The following is a 19,396-nucleotide window of genomic DNA, read 5'->3' on the forward strand; positions in this document are numbered from 1 at the left end:
ATTAATTGGATGAGCCATGTGAACAAGTGTTTTGTTTTAGGTGGTGTGAATATAAAAAGGAAAAGGAGAAAAATAATTGGGCTGATCCGTATTGAAAAAGAAACAACATTTGGAGCAAGGAAGAAAACTAGGTCACAAGGCTATATATAAGAAGCTAGCTGCATACAACCATTTATTCACGTTATGTGCTGTGCAATCACGTTTTGGAAGGAAAAGAAGGTATCGCGCATCACGAGAAGAAAAGAGGAGGGGATAGCTACATGGAAATTCCAATATAACAACAACACTAATCGAGAGAAATTGGGGAAAAACGTCGGTAACGACGGAATTCTATCGGTTTATTTTCTTTACTATGTTGTTTATTCTTTTTAATCATGTATAGCTAATTCCCTTTGATTGAGCCATGATGAACCTATTGTAATATATGAATCAATGGTTGAAACTCTCTGTTCATTGCTTTTCATATGATTGTTTGCATGACTATTAACCCTAACTTCTTGCAATCACATAAATTGATCTTAGGAATTGAATGACTACTAACCTTAGCTTTTAATCCTGAAATAATAATTCTGACATCGCTTCCGCGGTTATTCAATCGGTTTAAGAGATTAAAAGGTTATAACTTAGGAAAGGGTTTTGAGTCAAGAGATTGATCAAAACTACTTAGTTAATTTGTCGTAAAGAATGAATAGTAATTATTAATAAAGGGAGGTAAACTACTCATATAAAGCAATAGCGCATTCATCGGCTTAATCATCCTTTTCAAATCATCTTTCAACAACTTTTATTACTTTTTATGCACACAAACCTACTGCCTCAGGCACTTATAAAATTTACACATCCTAGATATTAACTTTATTGCTAAGTTGAGATTAACACAGTCCTCGTGGATACGAACTTATTTTATTACTTCGATAGTTTTAGTACACTTGCTAAAATATTTATCAATGATTATTGTTGTGTGTACATAAGACCCCACATCTCACCTTATTCTCGTTGTTTCACGAAGTTTTTGGATACTCTTTCTACACAATAACTCTCTTAGAACATGCTTCCTAGACTTTAATTATGTTGGTTATCGTGAACCATAAAACAAGGAGGTGAATGTCCTTGAGACTTAATTATCTGTTCCACACGACTTTGATTAATTTTGACATTTTCACGCTCCTTTGTGAAATCAAGATATATTCAAATAATCTATCATGGGATGTTAGTTCAACTGATTACTCGCTCGACTACCCAACATCGGCTAACCCGTAATTCGATTATAGACCTTTTTCAGCTAACAAATTAGATTATTTTTATGTGTAAACAAATACAATCCATAAAATTGTGACCCCACTCCCTTCTCATTTAATAAGGAAAAATTTCAAGTTAATTTAAACTTTATATAATCATCCTTCGATATTAATCATAAACTTGATCCCATGAGGAGTCATAAGATTTATCAACATTTAGGATTAAGAACTTCCGGATAGGGATGACAATGCGGGTTAGCCCACCTCGTTTAGGCTCGACCTACTATTAGCCCGCAAAAACTGGGGTGAGGTGGATCAACTTGAGATGGTGGGCTCGCACACACCGTTGGGTTAGGGGGATGACCATCTAACATTTTTTTTTCTTTCGAAATTCTTTTTTTTTCTTATTGACAAATGTTATTAGAAAATATGCTACTGTTGTAATAAAATCATTTTTATTTTCTCATGTTCATTCTAATCCCGTCTAAAGAGAAAAACAATTGTCTAATAAAGAAGTGTTCAATTATTTTTAGGGAAAAAAACTTATAAATTGAGTCACTTACTATGATAAAAAGTAAATAAATACTTTTTGATCAGGCGGGCCATCCTGCCGCATTTGGCCACGATCCACTTTTTTAACGGGCTAAATAAAACGGACCAACTATAGGTGATGAACTCAAAACCTTAGTCTAACCCACCTAAAATAGGAGGTTAAACAGACTTGTGTGATAGATAAGACTCATTCTGCCACCCCTACTTTCGGATATACTAGATTTTGATTTGATTTCCTTCTTTACACGTTGTTTGAGTGGGAAAGAAACTAATCTAGTTTGATAGGAATTTTGGAGGTTGGGGAAAGACGTAGTAGTGCACGTAGCAAAACTAAAAAGTTAATTGCGACCGTTAAGTTAAGGAGAGTAGCACGAGATTTGTTTTAGCTATAGCTACCGTTCAATCCACGTGCATAGATAAATCATGTTAAGTTGAGTGTTCGCTCATCACGTGTCGCATTATTGGACTCATATTATTTACTTAAAAAATATATATATTAAAAATCATACCATATGTTTATGAATGGGATATTGATCTGTCCTTCCTAGTTGAAAGTGAAGTAAGTGAGGTTGGGCAGTCTATAATAACTAATTGTAAATTGATCAATCAAACATATATAAATAGAAGAGAGAAAGAGAGAAAATATATTATATCCATTATAATAAAAATTATACAAACATGGGAACGGTGGCTCAAAGAGTTGAAAGCTTAGCCTTGAGTGGTATATCATCAATCCCAAAAGAATATGTGAGACCAAAAGAAGAGTTAGCAAACATAGGTAACATCTTTGATGAAGAAAAAAAAGAAGGTCCTCAAGTTCCAACAATAGACCTAAAAGAAATAAACTCTTCAGATGAAATAGTTAGAGGAAAATGTAGAGAGAAGCTTAAGAAAGCTGCAGAAGAATGGGGTGTGATGCATTTAGTGAACCATGGTATATCTGATGATCTTATTAATCGTTTGAAGAAAGCTGGTGAAACATTTTTTGAGCTTCCTGTTGAAGAAAAAGAGAAATATGCAAATGATCAAAGTTCTGGGAAGATTCAAGGTTATGGAAGTAAATTAGCTAATAATGCTAGTGGTCAACTTGAATGGGAAGATTATTTCTTTCATTGCATTTTTCCAGAGGATAAACGTGATTTGTCTATATGGCCCAAGACACCTGCTGATTATACGTTAGTAGTTTCTTCTCTATATACTTTCTCTTCTCATCATTTTTTTCCAATTCATTCTTTGGTTTTTTTTATTCTAAAAAAGCTTAATCGTAGTTTTAACCCGAAAATCATAATTTTACCACATATTTTTTTGAGTGGTTTTGATCTCTTATATTTCCTTATTTATAACATGGCAGTCTCTCAATTTTCATCGAAATTAGTGTAGCATCAATTATTGACATAATATCCAATTTTCATAAGAGTTGGACCAGTGTCGGTCAATATATGACGCTACATGAAGGTAAGTTTGATAGAGGGACTACCAAATCATCACAAAGAAGAAAAATATAAGGGACTACATTCGCTCAAAAAATAGTATGGTGTGTCACAATTGCACATTCCGAACACTTGAGGGCTAAAATCACAATCAAGTCAAAAAGTTACTAATGGTGTTCCTATTTTAATATTGAGTTTGACTTGGTTAAAAATTTGATTAGTGCAAATTATGTTTAAAATATGAAATGAATATATTGATTTCTTTTATTTGATTTTAAAGGGAAAAAAATAAAATAGAACAAACCTTTTTTCTTATATCAATTTAACTTAATGAGATATATAACCCAAATTTCAAAACCACAATTGATATATATATATATATATGTTTCTTTTATTAATTTTCATTTAGTTATTGGATCCAAGTAAAACACAAATGATATTGATCATATTATTTTTTTGGTTACAAAGAAAACAAAAGAAAAAGACATTGATTATATTATGATTAATCATTTAATATTTTTTTCTTTCTAAAAATGCTTGAATATGTTTTTACTCCATGTAAAAATAAGTTTTTTTGTTTTTAGACCTTGTAAATATACCATTTTTTCGTCCCCGTGAGCTTAGCTCAGTTGGTAGGGACATTGCATAATATATGCAGGGGTTGAGGTTCGAACCCCGGACACCCTACTTCTCCACATTTAATTATGTGAGGTCCCGCCACTAGACTACTAGATAAAAAAAAAAAAAAACCATTTTTTCTGTTTGACCATTATCGTTTTCCATAGCTTTCATAAAATTTATTCATGTTAAAATTGGTATTTATGTAATTTTCATTTTAATTGTTATTATTTTGTTGCATGTTTTACCAAAATAAATTTTTTGTTGTTTCCATGCAGTAAGGTTACAAGCGAATATGCAAAGGAATTAAGAGTCCTAGCTAGCAAGATAATGGAAGTGTTATCTCTTGAACTAGGGTTGGAAGGTGGAAGGTTAGAAAAAGAAGCTGGTGGAATGGAAGAGCTTTTACTTCAAATGAAAATTAATTACTACCCAATTTGCCCTCAACCAGAGCTAGCACTTGGAGTTGAAGCCCATACAGATGTAAGTTCACTTACTTTCCTCCTCCATAATATGGTGCCAGGTTTGCAACTTTTCTATGAGGGCAAATGGGTCACTGCAAAATGTGTACCTGATTCAATTCTCATGCATATTGGTGACACAATTGAGATACTTAGCAATGGAAAGTACAAAAGTATCCTTCATCGTGGATTGGTGAATAAGGAAAAAGTTAGAATATCTTGGGCAGTGTTTTGTGAACCACCTAAGGAGAAAATTATTCTGAAGCCACTTCCTGAACTTGTAACTGAAAAAGAACCAGCAAGGTTTCCACCTCGCACTTTTGCTCAGCATATTCATCACAAACTTTTTAGGAAGGATGAGGAGGAGAAGAAAGATGATCCCAAAAAATGAGTGCCTCATTATTCAATTTCTCTGGAAAATTTGCATTTTATACATTTGTATTGTGTTATCTTATCTTATCCTGGCCTATGAACTTTTTGTGTGTTGCGGTAATAATAGGGCTACATTATGTATGTGGCCTAAATATGTTGTTTGTTATTTCCTTTAATAAAAAAATATATATTCATGTTTTTAGATTTGATCTATACAGCAATATTGTGCTTCAATATAATATTTTTCTTTTAATCTCAATTCTCCAGTGTTAGATAAAGAGTCTTGCTAACTGCACGCTTCATGATAATTCTCCAGTTTTAGATTTGACCTATGAACTTTTCTTTTTTTTTTGTTTAAAAATGTGATTACCGAGGTTCCTAGATTACTTGATAAAATTAAGTTGTTATCTTTAGTCTGGTTTGTTTGTTGATAGTGGCTGAAAGCTAAAAATGCCACTTTTGTTTTTGGAACTCAGATGTGGTGGTCAAGTCCTATGGTTTGTTTGGGCATTGCCTAATCACTGGAGGTTGTTTCCTCTTGACTTTGTTACTTTGTTTCTCTTTGTTTGTTGATAGTGGTCTTTTAGGCACACCTTGTGCTAAGAGATTGCTATCGCCTTTGGTAATATAATTTTATTTTGGCTTGTTCAAAAAAAAAAAGATAATATAAAAGAAAATGCTGATCGGTATACCTGAGACATTGATTAAAAGTCTAAAAAGTACTATTATCAATTTAAAACTTTTTTTTTTTTGGTTTTTTTAATCAATGTCTTAGACGTACTTGGTTAGCATGACCCTAATATAAATTAGGCAAGATTACTTCTGGGGTCCATTAACTTAAAGCCACAAGTAACAACCAGCTGAACCCTTCTTGGCATCATGAAATTTGCCGAGAAATTGGACATTAACCTGAATATTAGATATTGAAATTGGCTTAATAGCTTGTATATGACTTTTCTTTAGAAAATTGTATCTCACATTTTAGGTTTATCCAATAAGGTATAAGGCTGCACCCACACACAATAAGGTATAAGGTCCCATCAAAATCTGAAAGTTGTCCAAGGGAAGCAACATTGTCATGTGAAATATCCATATCCATTCCATCATCAAAGGTTCACAAAAGTTTAGATTTAAATTTTATGAGTCAAAAGATACCGAACTTGAATTTCAGCCGTCTAATCTTAATCAAATAAGTCTCAAATACGTAAATTCGTTGATTTCCAACTACAGGGAGCCGGATCCAATTTGTCATACCTAAAAATATAGTTTGTTTAGGGTTAGTTACTTGTCTCTTAAGTAAATAATTGTTTATTACACCTATTGCAAGTTACTTGGTGTGCAAGCAATAGAGGAACTCCTTGTGTATATATATTGATTCCTTAATGAATAATAGTAAATGCAATTTCACATTCATTTTCTCTTAATCTCTTAATCCCTCATTCTCTCTTTCTCATTCCATAACTGTTTCTTCTTTCTCAAGTTACACAAATTCACAAACACATATCAATTGTTTCCCCTAACATTAAGTACCGAAAGGTTGTTTAAATTTGTCTCTGCCAACATGATTGGACTTGGATGTCATTTTTGCTTGCAAAATAGACAATAATGAAAGAGGAAGAATAAGGGGTTACCATAATAATTGTCGATGCAAAGTACATCCAATGAGAGTTTTTTTTTTTTTTTTGACTTATTGGGGAAATCACCATTTTACATTGTTGTCTATTATAAAATTATGCAAAATGTACACAAAAATACAAAACGTTAAAAAAAAAAATCCATTGTCAACGAGCTTTTAACTTCAAGCAAGAACATAATGTACTTTGCCGATTTTTTAAGGGTTTGAAACAGGAATGTTGGCAGCACATTGTTTGTTGTATATTTTTTTTAATGTATTACTTGATAAAATTCATATGACTATTGTTTAAAAGGAGATTATCAATGGAATAAGATTACTTTTTTTTTGGAGAGAGGAATAAGATTACTTAAGATCCACGGTTTCATAGTATTCACAAAGGTGGACTTAAAATTAACATCAAAGTAATTTAAGATAATAAGCTTCAAGCTTTTATTGAACCTTTGCAAACTTTTTATTTCCTATATTTATTCCTTAACATAATAATGTCATGCTCTAATTAATTTATTTTGCCACATTTTCACACAAATACGACAGCAATAGGAATGCTAACAGAATACTTTGCAGAAATCCACTTGATAGATCCTTGAGCAATAAAGTTATCACCTCTATTCTCTTTGTCTTCAGGTATAAAATCAACCCAATATGTTACCTTTTGCTTCACCTCGGTGAATGTTATTTGAGATGGCCTTACACTCATACGTACTGCCACAGGCACATCAATTACCACATTGTAAGTTGTGTTAACCGGTCCAACATTTGTCAACGTTCTACTATAAAACTGTGAAGTATTCCCCAACCGAATAGAAATTGATGGGTAATTAAGTTGTGCTTGTGGTATGCTCTTTACATCAGAGCATTTCACTTTTTGTTGCAATATAATTCCAACTTGTATATCAGTATAATTCAAACCACACAAATAAGGAACATAATCATTTGTTTCAATATCATAAACAAGTCCCGGATCGTTTGCTTTTGAAGGGTTAACATGTCCAGCACCAGTGGCAAATACATCAGCTGGTAGAAGCCTTTGGTCCAAAATAGGCTTACCATGGAGATTAACATGATTAGCAGTCGTCATGATTGCTGATTTTATAGCTGCTGGTGACCAATCTGGATGCGAGTTTTTCAACAAAGCAGCAATGCCACTAAGATGAGGACAAGACATCGAGGTACCTGCAATTATGTTAAACGATGATGTACTATTGTCTAATGATATAGGCCATCCTGCTAGAATGTTCAATCCAGGTCCAATTATGTCTGGTTTCAGAATTCCAGGGCTTGTTTTGCTTGGACCTCTTGATGAAAATGAAGCAACTTGAGGGGAAAGTGGATTTCCAATAACAGTTCCTTTGAATAAAATTGTGGCCATTGGTGTTGAAGTTGAGTTTATATAATCTTTGATGGATAAACCAGCAGAGTAACTTACATGCACAGCAGGTAGAACATGAACATCAGCAATTGGATTGAAAGCTTCATCTTCACCATTCAAAAGTATCATAGCAGCACCACCAGCATCTTTAACTGCTTGACCTTTGGCTACTCTTTCAACCGATCCATCTTGCTCACACACTACTACCTTTCCCTTAACATCAACATTCTCCATGGAAAAAGGATTACAAAAGGCAATGAAATCATCACTTGTGTTAATTGCACCTGCATACACAAGTGGCAATAATGTTGATGCAAAGTCTTTTGGTTGGAAAACTGATTCTCCGAGATATTCCGTCCCATCCCCAAGCTTAGCTACTGCCTCTATTTTTCTGTCAATTGTGCTGGCACCAACAGTTAAAATCCATGGTGCTTCATTAGCCAATGTACCATGAAAAGGACCTGAATTTCCAGCAGAACAACTAACAAAAATTCCCTTTTGAATTGCACTAAATGCACCAAGTGCAATTCCACTTTCAAAGAAAGAAGTAGAGGGTTGTCCAAGGGAGAGAGAAAGAACATCAACACCATCATCAACAGCAACATCCATTCCAGCTAATATGACACTTTCAGCACAACCAAAGACGCCGCATACTTTGTAAATTGCCAAGTGTGCATATGGTGCCATGCCAATTGCAGTACCATTGGCATTACCAAAGACATTAGCACCTTTCACGGGCCTTCCAGCGGCCGTGCTGGCCGTGTGAGTTCCGTGGCCAACATAATCGTATGGAAGGGATGAATTTACGATGTTCCTTGCTCCAATGATCTTCTTGTTACAAATCCTCTCCCCTGTGAATTCACAATGGCCATTCCATTTTGCAGGTGGAGAAGGCATTCCCTCATCGGAAAAGGAAGGATGTGAGAGGGTTATTCCTGTGTCCAGCATTCCAATTATGATCCCTTTACCTTGATTGGAATTTCCCCACAATTCTTGATTCTGTTGCAACCCCAAGAAGCTTGGAGTGTGAGTTGTGTGTAATGAGAAAATCTTTTCTGGTCGAATTGACAGAACCTCCTCATTCTCTTCTAGAACCTTGGCTTCTTCCGGGGTCAATTTCACGGCAAATCCAGCCACAATGTTTCTGTATGAGAAAATAATACGCTGCTGGTTTTGAGTTTCTGTAGTGGCTTGTGGCAAGAGTGAATGGTACCAACCATGCAAACTCTCCTTAGATTGAAGAGAAGGCTTATTGACATGAACAATGTAAGTCAATAAGCTACTTTCATCTTCTAGTCCTTCATTTGTAGCTGTGAATTCTTGGTATTTATGTGCTGAAGTTGTATAGATACTTAGCACAAGAATGAAACCAATAAGCAATATTGGAGTTAGTTCCATCTTGGTTAAGGTCATGTTTGGGAAAGATACATGAAAATCTCTTGCAGTTAAGTTATATAGTGTGGAGGGAAAATGATTGACATGGGTGTTAACGATAACACAGCTAGCATAGCATCTTACTTGTTAAAAATTTCAAGATATATAAATTAAGGTACTTTGCATGGTGAAGTACGCTGTTCACAAACGGTGGCGTTATTAGACACTATTCACATACATAGGATACGATGGCATGTGCTCCTGCTTAAATTTTGATTTGCATGCATGTGTCGTTTATAGATTTAGCATCAAGTCTTGCCTATGCATTTCAATGCATTTTCTTCTGTTTTTTGGACAAAAAATATATGCCTTTTCTAATACAAAATTCTTTCCTTGTATATATATAAGCCCAAAATTAAATTCATTCCTCTTGAAGCACTGTTTGGATTGTTACAATTGGGTCAGCGTTATCCGTATCTTTCTTGAACTACAAAGGTGAAAATTATAAAGTATTAGCTACAACCTCATTGCATAAAGTATACTTTAATTTTTATCATATTCTTACTTACAATTATGAAACCAGCTAGTGGCATAATATTATTGGAATTTAATTCATATGCACTTAGACTTTTCTCTGTCTTTGAATTTTGGCATCGGGTTATTGGTGGGTCGAGGTTTTGGTCAGGTTAATTAAGGTGTATGCTCTGGTGGCTCGTGAGTTGAGGGGTGCCTTTTTAACTTGTGTCAGAGTCTTGTGGACCAATCGTTTTTGATTCGAGGTCGGGAGCAAGTTTGTGACTTAGATTCTTTTAGGCTGTTGTGATGTCTCCTCCGATATACTAGAACTTGAGTGGTGGTCAAAGCTGAACGTTGGAGCAAAATCTTTTCCGAGTGCCTTTTTGATCACTATTGACGGTGTTGGTTCTTTGAGGAGTTGTTGTTAGGGGATTAGCATTTTGGGGCTGGTGGTGGTGTTGCTCTAGGGATTTTTTAGTGTTTTTATTTTCTCTTATGGTGTAATACTTGGAATTTAATCCTCTTATATATATAATATATTTTTCCATTCAAAAAAAAAAAATTTCATATGCACTTAGAATATAAAAAATACCTTTTCAAAAATAAAAAAATTCCGAAAATTAGAAAGACAGAAAAGAAAAGAGTTGACCAAAAAAGTTTTTTTTTTTTTTTCGAAATAAAAAAATATGGAAATTAATTTTCGAAAATTACAAAAAATAAATTCAAAATTTAATTTTTGAAAATCAAAATTAATCTTTTTTGAAAATTTTTAATTTAATTTAATTTATTTTTAAAATTTTGGAAAAATTAATTTCCCTATTTTTAAATGTTTTATTTTAATTTCAAAAATATATTTTTTCTTTTTAAAAAAAGGTTTTTAAATAATTAAACTAAAATAATTAGCATGTGGCTGCCAACTGTGCAAAGTTACACAGTCAGCGAATGCCACGTAGGCATAAATGTGCCAAATCAACAATAAAGTGGGGCCAATGACTATTTTAAAAAACAAAAAAATTTGTTGGGATTGATTTCAATTTTTTTTTACCAGGGACCAAAACCCAAACTCATCATATTTGCAGGGATCAAAAGCATATTTTAGTCTATAATCTAAACAAATTATCGAATTATATAATCCAAAAATATTTCGGTTAGGATTATGTAAGCAGTGACATACATTTTTCCCATCCTGCAACCCTCTGTTACAAGCTTTTTTGAATTTTGATGTTTGAAATATGTTGTTAAAACTGGAATTCCTTTTTCTCATTTAGCGCAACTTGTGCTAACGAGACATACACAATATACCCAAGACCGTTTAAATGAAATGACAAGGTTTCTCGCTCAACCAAAAATCTAGATTCTCAGGTTTAAACACGAGATTGAACATGCAACTACATTAAAACTCATAGGGAGAATTTGCTGCCTATTTAAATCCTACAAGGCTTAGAGGAAACTAAGCCGTCTTAACCTTTCCTACTGCGAAACTCCAAATTATAAGTTGTGAAGTCGGTGTTTCAACAGCCATGAAGCTTTTTGCAGAAGTTTAGAGAAGAATGGAGCAACTCTCATCAGAGGATGCATCGGTCATATCATATGCCTTGAATTAACTTATCCTAACGTGGTATATTTTGTTGGTTAACTTTTGGTATGTCTTGCGTCGTTATCACCTGTATAAGGTACCTTTTTCAATATGCAACTGCAAAATGAAGGTTAATTATAACTTGCACTGCAGTTTATCTCAAATTAGGAATTGTTATTGTAACTCATTATTGCGATTCAATTGCATAGTTTATTTGAGGCATATTTAAATGTTATATAAAAAATTTGATTTAGTTTAACCACAATTCAACTTGCGTGTATATTGTTCTAATTTTCTATTGAAAACTGTCAGCATATTTGCAAAGTTTGATTTTATCATTTTATGAATTACAGATTCAAGTGTCTTTCATTTAATTAATTGTATGAAATTGTTGAGGCGTAAATGATATTGAAACTTGCATTTTGTTCCGTATCTTCTATGTTCTGCCATGCTGCCATGTTTCTGTAGAAGAAACTAATAGAAACCAACCTTTTTAAAACAAGTATATGTGCTTTTTTAGTAGACAAGAAGACGAAAATTACTATGCAAGATTTATATCTCGTAATTTTTGTTGAGAATACATAGATCTTGAATATTTTGTTAATATGTGTAAGAAGCAAAATTTGTAAATTTTTGCCGTATTTGTTATATTTCTATTGTTCTCTTCCTCTTCAAGGCATCATGAAATTCTTTGAGAAATTAGACGCTAATCAGAGTATTAGAAATTAAAATTGGCTTATATATGACTTTTCTCGGGGTGAATTGTATCTCACATTTAAGTTTCACTGAGTAAGGTATAAGGCTGCATACAGGAGCTGGAAGCTCAGTTGGTTAGAGCAAAGGACTGAAAATCCTTCGTGATTCCACAAAATGAAAAGTAGTTTAAGATCTTGTTCAGTGAAACAAAAAAGGGTCCCATCGGCACACGAAAGTTGTGCAAGGGAAGCAACTTGTCATAAATTTCGATTCCCATCAATCATGATGATTCCACATTCAGCATTCAAGACATCAATGATTGTTCAATCGAGATTAGACGGTAAAACAAAATTTAGATTTTCCAGCCGTCTAATCTTGATCAAACACTCAATGATGTTCAAAATGATGTCTCTACCATCATGGTTGGACTTGGATGTCATTTTTGTTGATACCATTAGAATTGTCGATGCAAAATATATCTAATGAGGAAAAGATAGTGACTTATTGGGGAAATCACCATTTTACATTGTTGTCTATTATAAAATGTGCACAATATAGTCATTTACGAAAACAAGTGGTACATGCAAAATAATAATCTAAGTTAAAAAACTCCATTGTTAAATAGCTTTTAACTTGAAGCAAGAATATATATTATACTTCGGAAACATGCTATGTATAGAGGAATATTGAAACAAGAAAATTGGTAACCCAGTTTAATGTATTTTTTTTCTTCTTCTAATGCACCCTTTATTATTTGATAAAATTCATATTACTATCATTTGAAAGAAGATTATGAAATAAGATTACTTAAGACTCATAATTTCATAAGAGAAATGGACTTAAAATTAACGTCTAAGAAATTAAATAAGCTCCAAGTTTCAAACACATGTTTGCAAACTTTTTAGTTCCTATATTTATTCCTTAATAAAAAGTCATGCTATAATTAATTTACCGTGCCAACATACTCAAAGACAACAGCAATAGGAATGCTAACAGAATACTTTGCAGAAACCCATTTGATAGAGCCTTGAGCAATAAAGTTATCACCTCTATTCTCTTTATCTTCAGGTATAAAATCAACCCAATATGTTACCTTTTGCTTCATCTCAGTGAATGTTATTTGTGATGGCCTTACACTCATACCTACTGCCAAAGGAACATCAATTACCACATTGTAAGTTGTGTTGACAGGTCCAACATTTGTCAATGTTCTACTATAAAACTGTGAAGTATTCCCCAACCGAATCGAAATCGATGGATAATTAAGCTGTGCTTGTGGTATGCTCTTTACATCAGAGCATTTCACTTTTTGTTGCAAAATAACTCCAACTTGTCTATCAGTATAATTCAAACCACACAAATAAGGAACATAATCATTTGTTTCAATATCATAAACAAGTCCCGGATCATTTGCTTTTGAAGGGTTGACATGTCCAGCACCAGTGGCAAATACATCAGCTGGTAGAATTCTTTGGTCCAAAATAGGCTTACCTTGAAGATTAACCTGATTAGCAGTTGTCATGATTGCGGATTTTATAGCAGCTGGAGACCAATCTGGATGAGAGTTTTTCAACAAAGCAGCAATGCCACTAAGATGAGGACATGACATTGAGGTACCTGAAATTATGTTAAACGATGATGTACTATTGTCTAATGATATAGGCCATCCCGCAAGAATGTTCAATCCAGGCCCAAGTATGTCTGGTTTCAGAATTCCAGGGCTTGCTTTGCTTGGACCTCTTGATGAAAATGAAGCAACTTGAGGGGCATTGGGATTTCCAATGACAGTTCCTTTGAATAAAATTGTGGCCATTGGTGTGGAAGTTGAATTTATATAATCTTGGATGTTTAAACCAGCAGAGTAACTTACATGCACAGCAGGTAGAACATGAACATCAGCAATTGGATTGAAATCTTCACCTTCACTGTTCAAAAGTATCATAGCAGCACCACCGGCATCTTTAACTGCTTGACCTTTGGCTACTCTTCCAACAAACCCACCTTGCTCACACACAACTATTTTTCCCTTAACATCAACCTTCTTCATGGCAATAGGACCACAAAAGGCAATGGAATCATCACTTGTATTAATTGAACCTGCATACACAAGTGGCAATAATGTCGATGCAAAGTCTTTTGGTTGGAAAACTGATTCTCCAAGATATTCTGTCCCGTCGCCAAGCTTAGCTACTGCCTCAATTTTTCTGTCAATTGTGCTGGCACCAACAGTTAGAATCCATGGTGCTTCATTAGACAAAGTACCATAAAAAGGACCTGAATTTGCAGCTGAACAACTAACAAAAATCCCCTTTTGAATTGCACTAAATGCACCAAGTGCAATTCCATCTTCAAAGAAAGGAGAGGAGGGTCCTCCGAGGGAGAGAGAAAGTACATCAACATCATCATCAACTGCAGCATCCATTCCAGCTAATATTGAACTTTCAGTACAACCGTAGATGTTGCATACTTTGTAAATTGCCAAGTGTGCATATGGTGCCATGCCAATTGCAGTACCATTAGCATTACCAAAGACATTAGCACCTTGCACGGGCCTTCCAGCGGCCGTGCTGGCTGTGTGAGTTCCATGGCCAACATCATCGTATGGAAGGGATGAATTTACAAAGGTCCTTGCTCCAATGATCTTCTTGTTACAAATCCTCTCCCCTGTGAATTCACAATGGCCATTCCATTTTGCAGGTGGTGAAGGCATCCCCTCATCAGAAAAGGAAGGATGTGAGAGGGTTATTCCTGTGTCGACGATTCCAATTATGATCCCTTTACCTTGATTGGAATTTCCCCACAAGTCTTGATTTTGTTGTAACCCCAAGAAGCTTGAAGTGTGAGTTGTGTGTAATGAATACATTTTCTCCAGCCGAGTTGATAGAACCTCCTCATTCTCTTCTAGAGCCTTGGCTTCCTCCGGGGTCAATTTCACGGCGAATCCATCTACAATGTTTCGGTATGAGAAAATAATACGCTGCTGGTTTTGAGTTTTTGTAGCGGTTTCCGGCAAGAGTGAATGGTACCAACCATGCAAACTCTCCTTAGATTGAAGTGAAGGCTTTTTGACGTGAACAATGTAAGTCAATAAGCTACTTTCATCTTCTAGTCCTTCATTTGTAGTTGTGAATTCTTGGTATTTATGTGCTGAAGTTGTATAGATACTTAGCACAAGAATGAAACCAATAAGCAATATTGGAGTTAGTTCCATCTTGGTTAAGGTCATGTTTGGGAAAGATACATGAAAATCTCTTGCAGTTAAGTTATATAGTGTGGAGGGAAAATGATTGACATGGGTGTTAACGATAACACAGCTAGCATAGCATCTTACTTGTTAGAAATTTCAAGATATATAAATTAAGGTACTTGCATGGTGATGTCCGCTAGTACGTTATTTGATCCGGTTTACAATCGGTGGCGTTAGACACAAATATTTATGAACGATTGTACATGTATATTTCTTTTATTTTTTTTGGCACATGATTGTACCTTAATTTATATATCTTGAAATTAATATGCTTATAAAAAAAGTAGTAGAATGCTAGACTAGATGCAGACAAACATATCCCCAATAGTTTTAAATATATACTAGTTACAAACTCGTGCTTTGCATGGGTTTGAATAACTTATCTCGTAAAAAATTAGTTCCAAAGAAAAAAAAAGAGCAAATTAATGAATATTTCACAAACTCGGATATTCTAAATAAATCACTTTTACTGTATTTTTAAAAAACTTTGTTTATAAAGGAGAAATGAGCAAATTAAGGGAAATAATTGCATTTTCCTAAGAAATTGTTGTCGTTCATAAATGTGAAAATCAAGCAAGCATATTGCACAAATATCAGCTATATGTATATTTCAAAAACATTTACCAAAGCATTATGAAGATTTGATGTAGGAAAAGAGCACGTTCTATTTTGTTCAAGAGATTAGGAAAATAACGTTATAATTAACATGATACTAATTGAAACCAATGAAGGAACCAACAATGTGCAGATTAACGTTACATAATAGTTAGGTTTATAAAAGAGACTGCAAGTGTCATAAACTAACAAAAAAAGGATTTTTGCTAATATTTACATCAGACAAAATGAAAAGAACAAATGACATCCCAAAGTCAAGATAGTTTACGATTACAGTCCAAAGCGATACGCCAAAATAATAGAAGTTCAAATAGTTTAGCAGCAAAGATCTATTTTGGGACAACTCGAACGTGCAAGTTCTTCGATGACTTTTTGAGATCAAAGATGAGCTTACCACATTCTTCCATCATGTTCTCTGCAGAAATTGAACCACTGCCCACCCAAGTATTTTTCATAGCTTACTCTTTCAGCGGCAATGAGGCGACACTTATACTTTCTCTGTGTTTGGTCATCAATGAGAGTGATTGTTTTGCGCTTTTCTTTCATAATTTTTCTTAACACCTCGTTTGGGAAATGCTAAACAGGGAAATAACGACAATATTAGTCTAATGCATATTAACATGGATAAGATGTATGCGAATATAGTTACATGTAATTTATAAAATGAATGTAGCATAATTCATTTTAAGCTAAAGAAAATGTATCATGACTTCTAATTTATCTTCCCATTATCTTCCTATAAAGTCTAGATAAATGCATGCATGTGGATTATATGTACCCGTTGGCCAATTAATATTGTTGAAACAAATGGAAATTAAGCTTCACTCCCGCATGCGCATTTATAGCTAGCACCATTTGACATTGATGTCTTCGAACATTTGGTGCAACTCTCATAATACCATCCAAACTGGTTAGGATTGAATCTAGTTGTTTTTCAAATAGTGATGTAGTATGTATCCTAACAAAAATTATGCACATGAAATAAAGAATGATGTAATATGTATTTTTAATTTGTGCGTATAAAAACTCAAAGCATGTTTGTGCATAAAAAAAACTGACCTTGATTAAGTTTATAAATTCAACAATTGGCCTAACTTGAGACAGATTGGAAAAATCGTTGTGCGAAGCACGTTGAGAAGAAGCCGAACTATGACTTAAGTTCTGACTGAAGCTTTGACTCTGAGCTTGAGAAGTGTTAAGGTCACGACAACAATTCAAGAAATATGGTCAAAAAACAATCATATCAGATTGTGAAATAATAAGTTACTCTAACACTGTATTGTAAAATCATAATGCAAACTTACTAAGTCTTAAACTTCTCAATAACTGGATAATGTAGGTTGATGAGCAGCCTCGAACCTGACCAATTGTTACATATATTTGGATTGTCATTGACTACAAAATGGAAGCAAAGAACTCAATGTAAATATATGGTAAAAGATAAAGCTACGAAGTATTTTTCCCATAGTGTTACATCAACCATATTCCCACTACATAAGGAAATACATATTTCAGGTCATTATTAAACTTATACAAAATTTATCTTCTAATGCTGACAAATTAGAAAATAATACATTTTATCTTTCAACACAATATGGGTACACGTTTTCTTTCTAGTCTCAATTGACGTTGTTTTGACAATCTCATGAAGAAGCCCGATGATTCTTAATTTTTTTTTACATCTATAAGAACACTATAATCGGATAAAACACATAAATAAATTAAAGCACGTAACTATACCATATAAAACCTTAGTTTTGAATTTTCCATCTTGAATTTCCTTAAATGACTTAAAGCGAAATTCATGAGTAAGAATGTTAGTTAACTTGTCACACTTCTGCACCTTTGTACCAAAATCAAAAACAACCTTAAAGGGATTAAATGCAATGTCATTATCAAACACATGACAATTATACAAAGTATAAGTCTTGTTTTCCTCGATCAAAGCCTTCGAATGCTCCAATTCTCTTTATCGAGTTATTACATGAACTCGATCACCCTAAATCCGAGAAAGAAACCAAAAAATATAAATAAATCAAAATGTACACTAATAAGTAACATTGATAAATCATAAAGGAAATTACAACAAATCTTAACTAATTCATCTAACTTTTGCATCACAAATAATGAGTTTCATATGATTCTCATTACTACCACTCACAATCCAAGAATCCAAATCCTATTTTTCAAATGTCCAAATCATTTTTGAGATCTTTAATGTAGTCATAATCCTTTGACATTGAAAGTCCTATATGAAAATACAATAATACATCATTTAATTTTATTCCCTTTGTTCATTCTGGATATCGAAAGAAGCTAACATATTTCTATCTCATCAATTTTTATATCATCAAATCAACCTGATCTTAAATGCACAAATTTATGTATCATCAACTTTCTAGACCTCAATGATGTGACCAAATTTTTTTTACACCAATCAACTTTCGTATGGCTCAATGATATAGGAAAAAAATAAACCAAATATGAAAACTGTTACAGCTTTAGGATTACTAACAAAAACTAAAATAACCCACATGCATCAATTTATTTTCAACTACAGTACTAGAAGGTAAAATAACAATTGTGTCAAAATCTTACCATGATCTAAAATTCAATCATCATGACCTCTATTATACTCCACATGACAAAGGAGGATTTTTCTACAGTCATGCAACATAACAATTTCTGATACATAATCCACTAACAATTGAAAAAAAAAAACAAAAATAAACCCTTAATGCAGAATCGTGAAAAAAGGAAGAAAACCACCTATGATGAAGCAAAAACTAAAACAATGTCGAAAAATGAACTCCTCAAGCCATAAAAATCAGTCAACTCAAGTCATGCATGGTCTCAAAACCATGAAAAAAAAAGAAGAAAATGACCTCTTATGAAGAAGAAAGTGTACAAAGTTCCCAACTGAACTTAGATACCGTTTGACCAAGGTTTTTTACGGTCTAAAAGTTACTTCAAAACAAAGTTAAAATAAAGGTCTTTAAGAAAGAAGATAAAGTTGTTTGGTTTCTTTGTTTTTTTAGTTTTAAAGCTATTTTAAAGTTAAATGTTGTTTGACAAAATATTGTACAAACTTTGAATTTATTATTTTGTTATGGTGTCCGGGATTCGAACCCCGGACTTGACATATATTTATGCATTTTTTCTATCAACTGAGCTAAATTCACAGCACAAAACTTTGAATTTATTATGAATTAACATAATAAATAAATAAATGTAAAATATTTTCTGAAGGCTAAAAATGTTTAAAAATAAAAGATATTTTTTTTTTACAAATACTATATTTACTCAATAACGTTTATTTTGTGTAACATGAATACAAATATGTATCATCATATAAATGACTTGTTAAATATTTGAATAGGAGAAACAATTTAAGGAGCCTGAAATAATAACATAAATAATATCGAAATATTTGGATTTTTCTATTTCAATTATACTCTATAACAAATTTTGATATAAGAATACCATATTTTTTGTGTCTTTCAAAAATATAAGAATTTATATTATATGATATTATATTTGTTACATTGTTGGTGTCATGGAAACAAATATGTTTAGTTTTTTTGAATAAGAAAAAGATATGCATAGTTTGTTACAATATAAAGGTGCAATATATATATATAAAAATAATCATACGCATTATGCAACGCCAAAAATATAAAGTATAAAGACATCTAC

The 19,396-nt window shown here is 33.2% G+C and overlaps 3 protein-coding genes across 3 annotated transcripts; 1 reads left to right on the plus strand and 2 right to left on the minus strand.

The window, feature by feature from the left end:
* Window positions 1-2,327: 2,327 nt before the first annotated feature.
* LOC11436267 (leucoanthocyanidin dioxygenase) lies at window positions 2,328-4,924 on the plus strand. Its single transcript, XM_003611141.4, has 2 exons — window positions 2,328-2,965; window positions 4,117-4,924. The coding sequence occupies exons 1-2, from the start codon at window positions 2,469-2,471 to the stop codon at window positions 4,688-4,690; spliced, it is 1,071 nt and encodes a 356-aa protein (XP_003611189.1). The 5' UTR covers window positions 2,328-2,468; the 3' UTR covers window positions 4,691-4,924.
* A 1,900-nt stretch (window positions 4,925-6,824) lies between these two features.
* LOC11438991 (subtilisin-like protease 3) lies at window positions 6,825-9,089 on the minus strand. The gene has a single exon (XM_003611142.4). The coding sequence runs from the start codon at window positions 9,087-9,089 to the stop codon at window positions 6,825-6,827; it is 2,265 nt and encodes a 754-aa protein (XP_003611190.1).
* A 3,692-nt stretch (window positions 9,090-12,781) lies between these two features.
* On the minus strand, window positions 12,782-15,064 carry LOC11437519 (subtilisin-like protease 3). Its single transcript, XM_003611143.3, has one exon. The coding sequence runs from the start codon at window positions 15,062-15,064 to the stop codon at window positions 12,782-12,784; it is 2,283 nt and encodes a 760-aa protein (XP_003611191.1).
* Window positions 15,065-19,396: the final 4,332 nt, after the last annotated feature.

The sequence above is a fragment of the Medicago truncatula genome, chromosome 5 (genome assembly GCF_003473485.1).
Source record: "Medicago truncatula cultivar Jemalong A17 chromosome 5, MtrunA17r5.0-ANR, whole genome shotgun sequence".
Lineage (NCBI taxonomy): Eukaryota > Viridiplantae > Streptophyta > Magnoliopsida > Fabales > Fabaceae > Medicago > Medicago truncatula.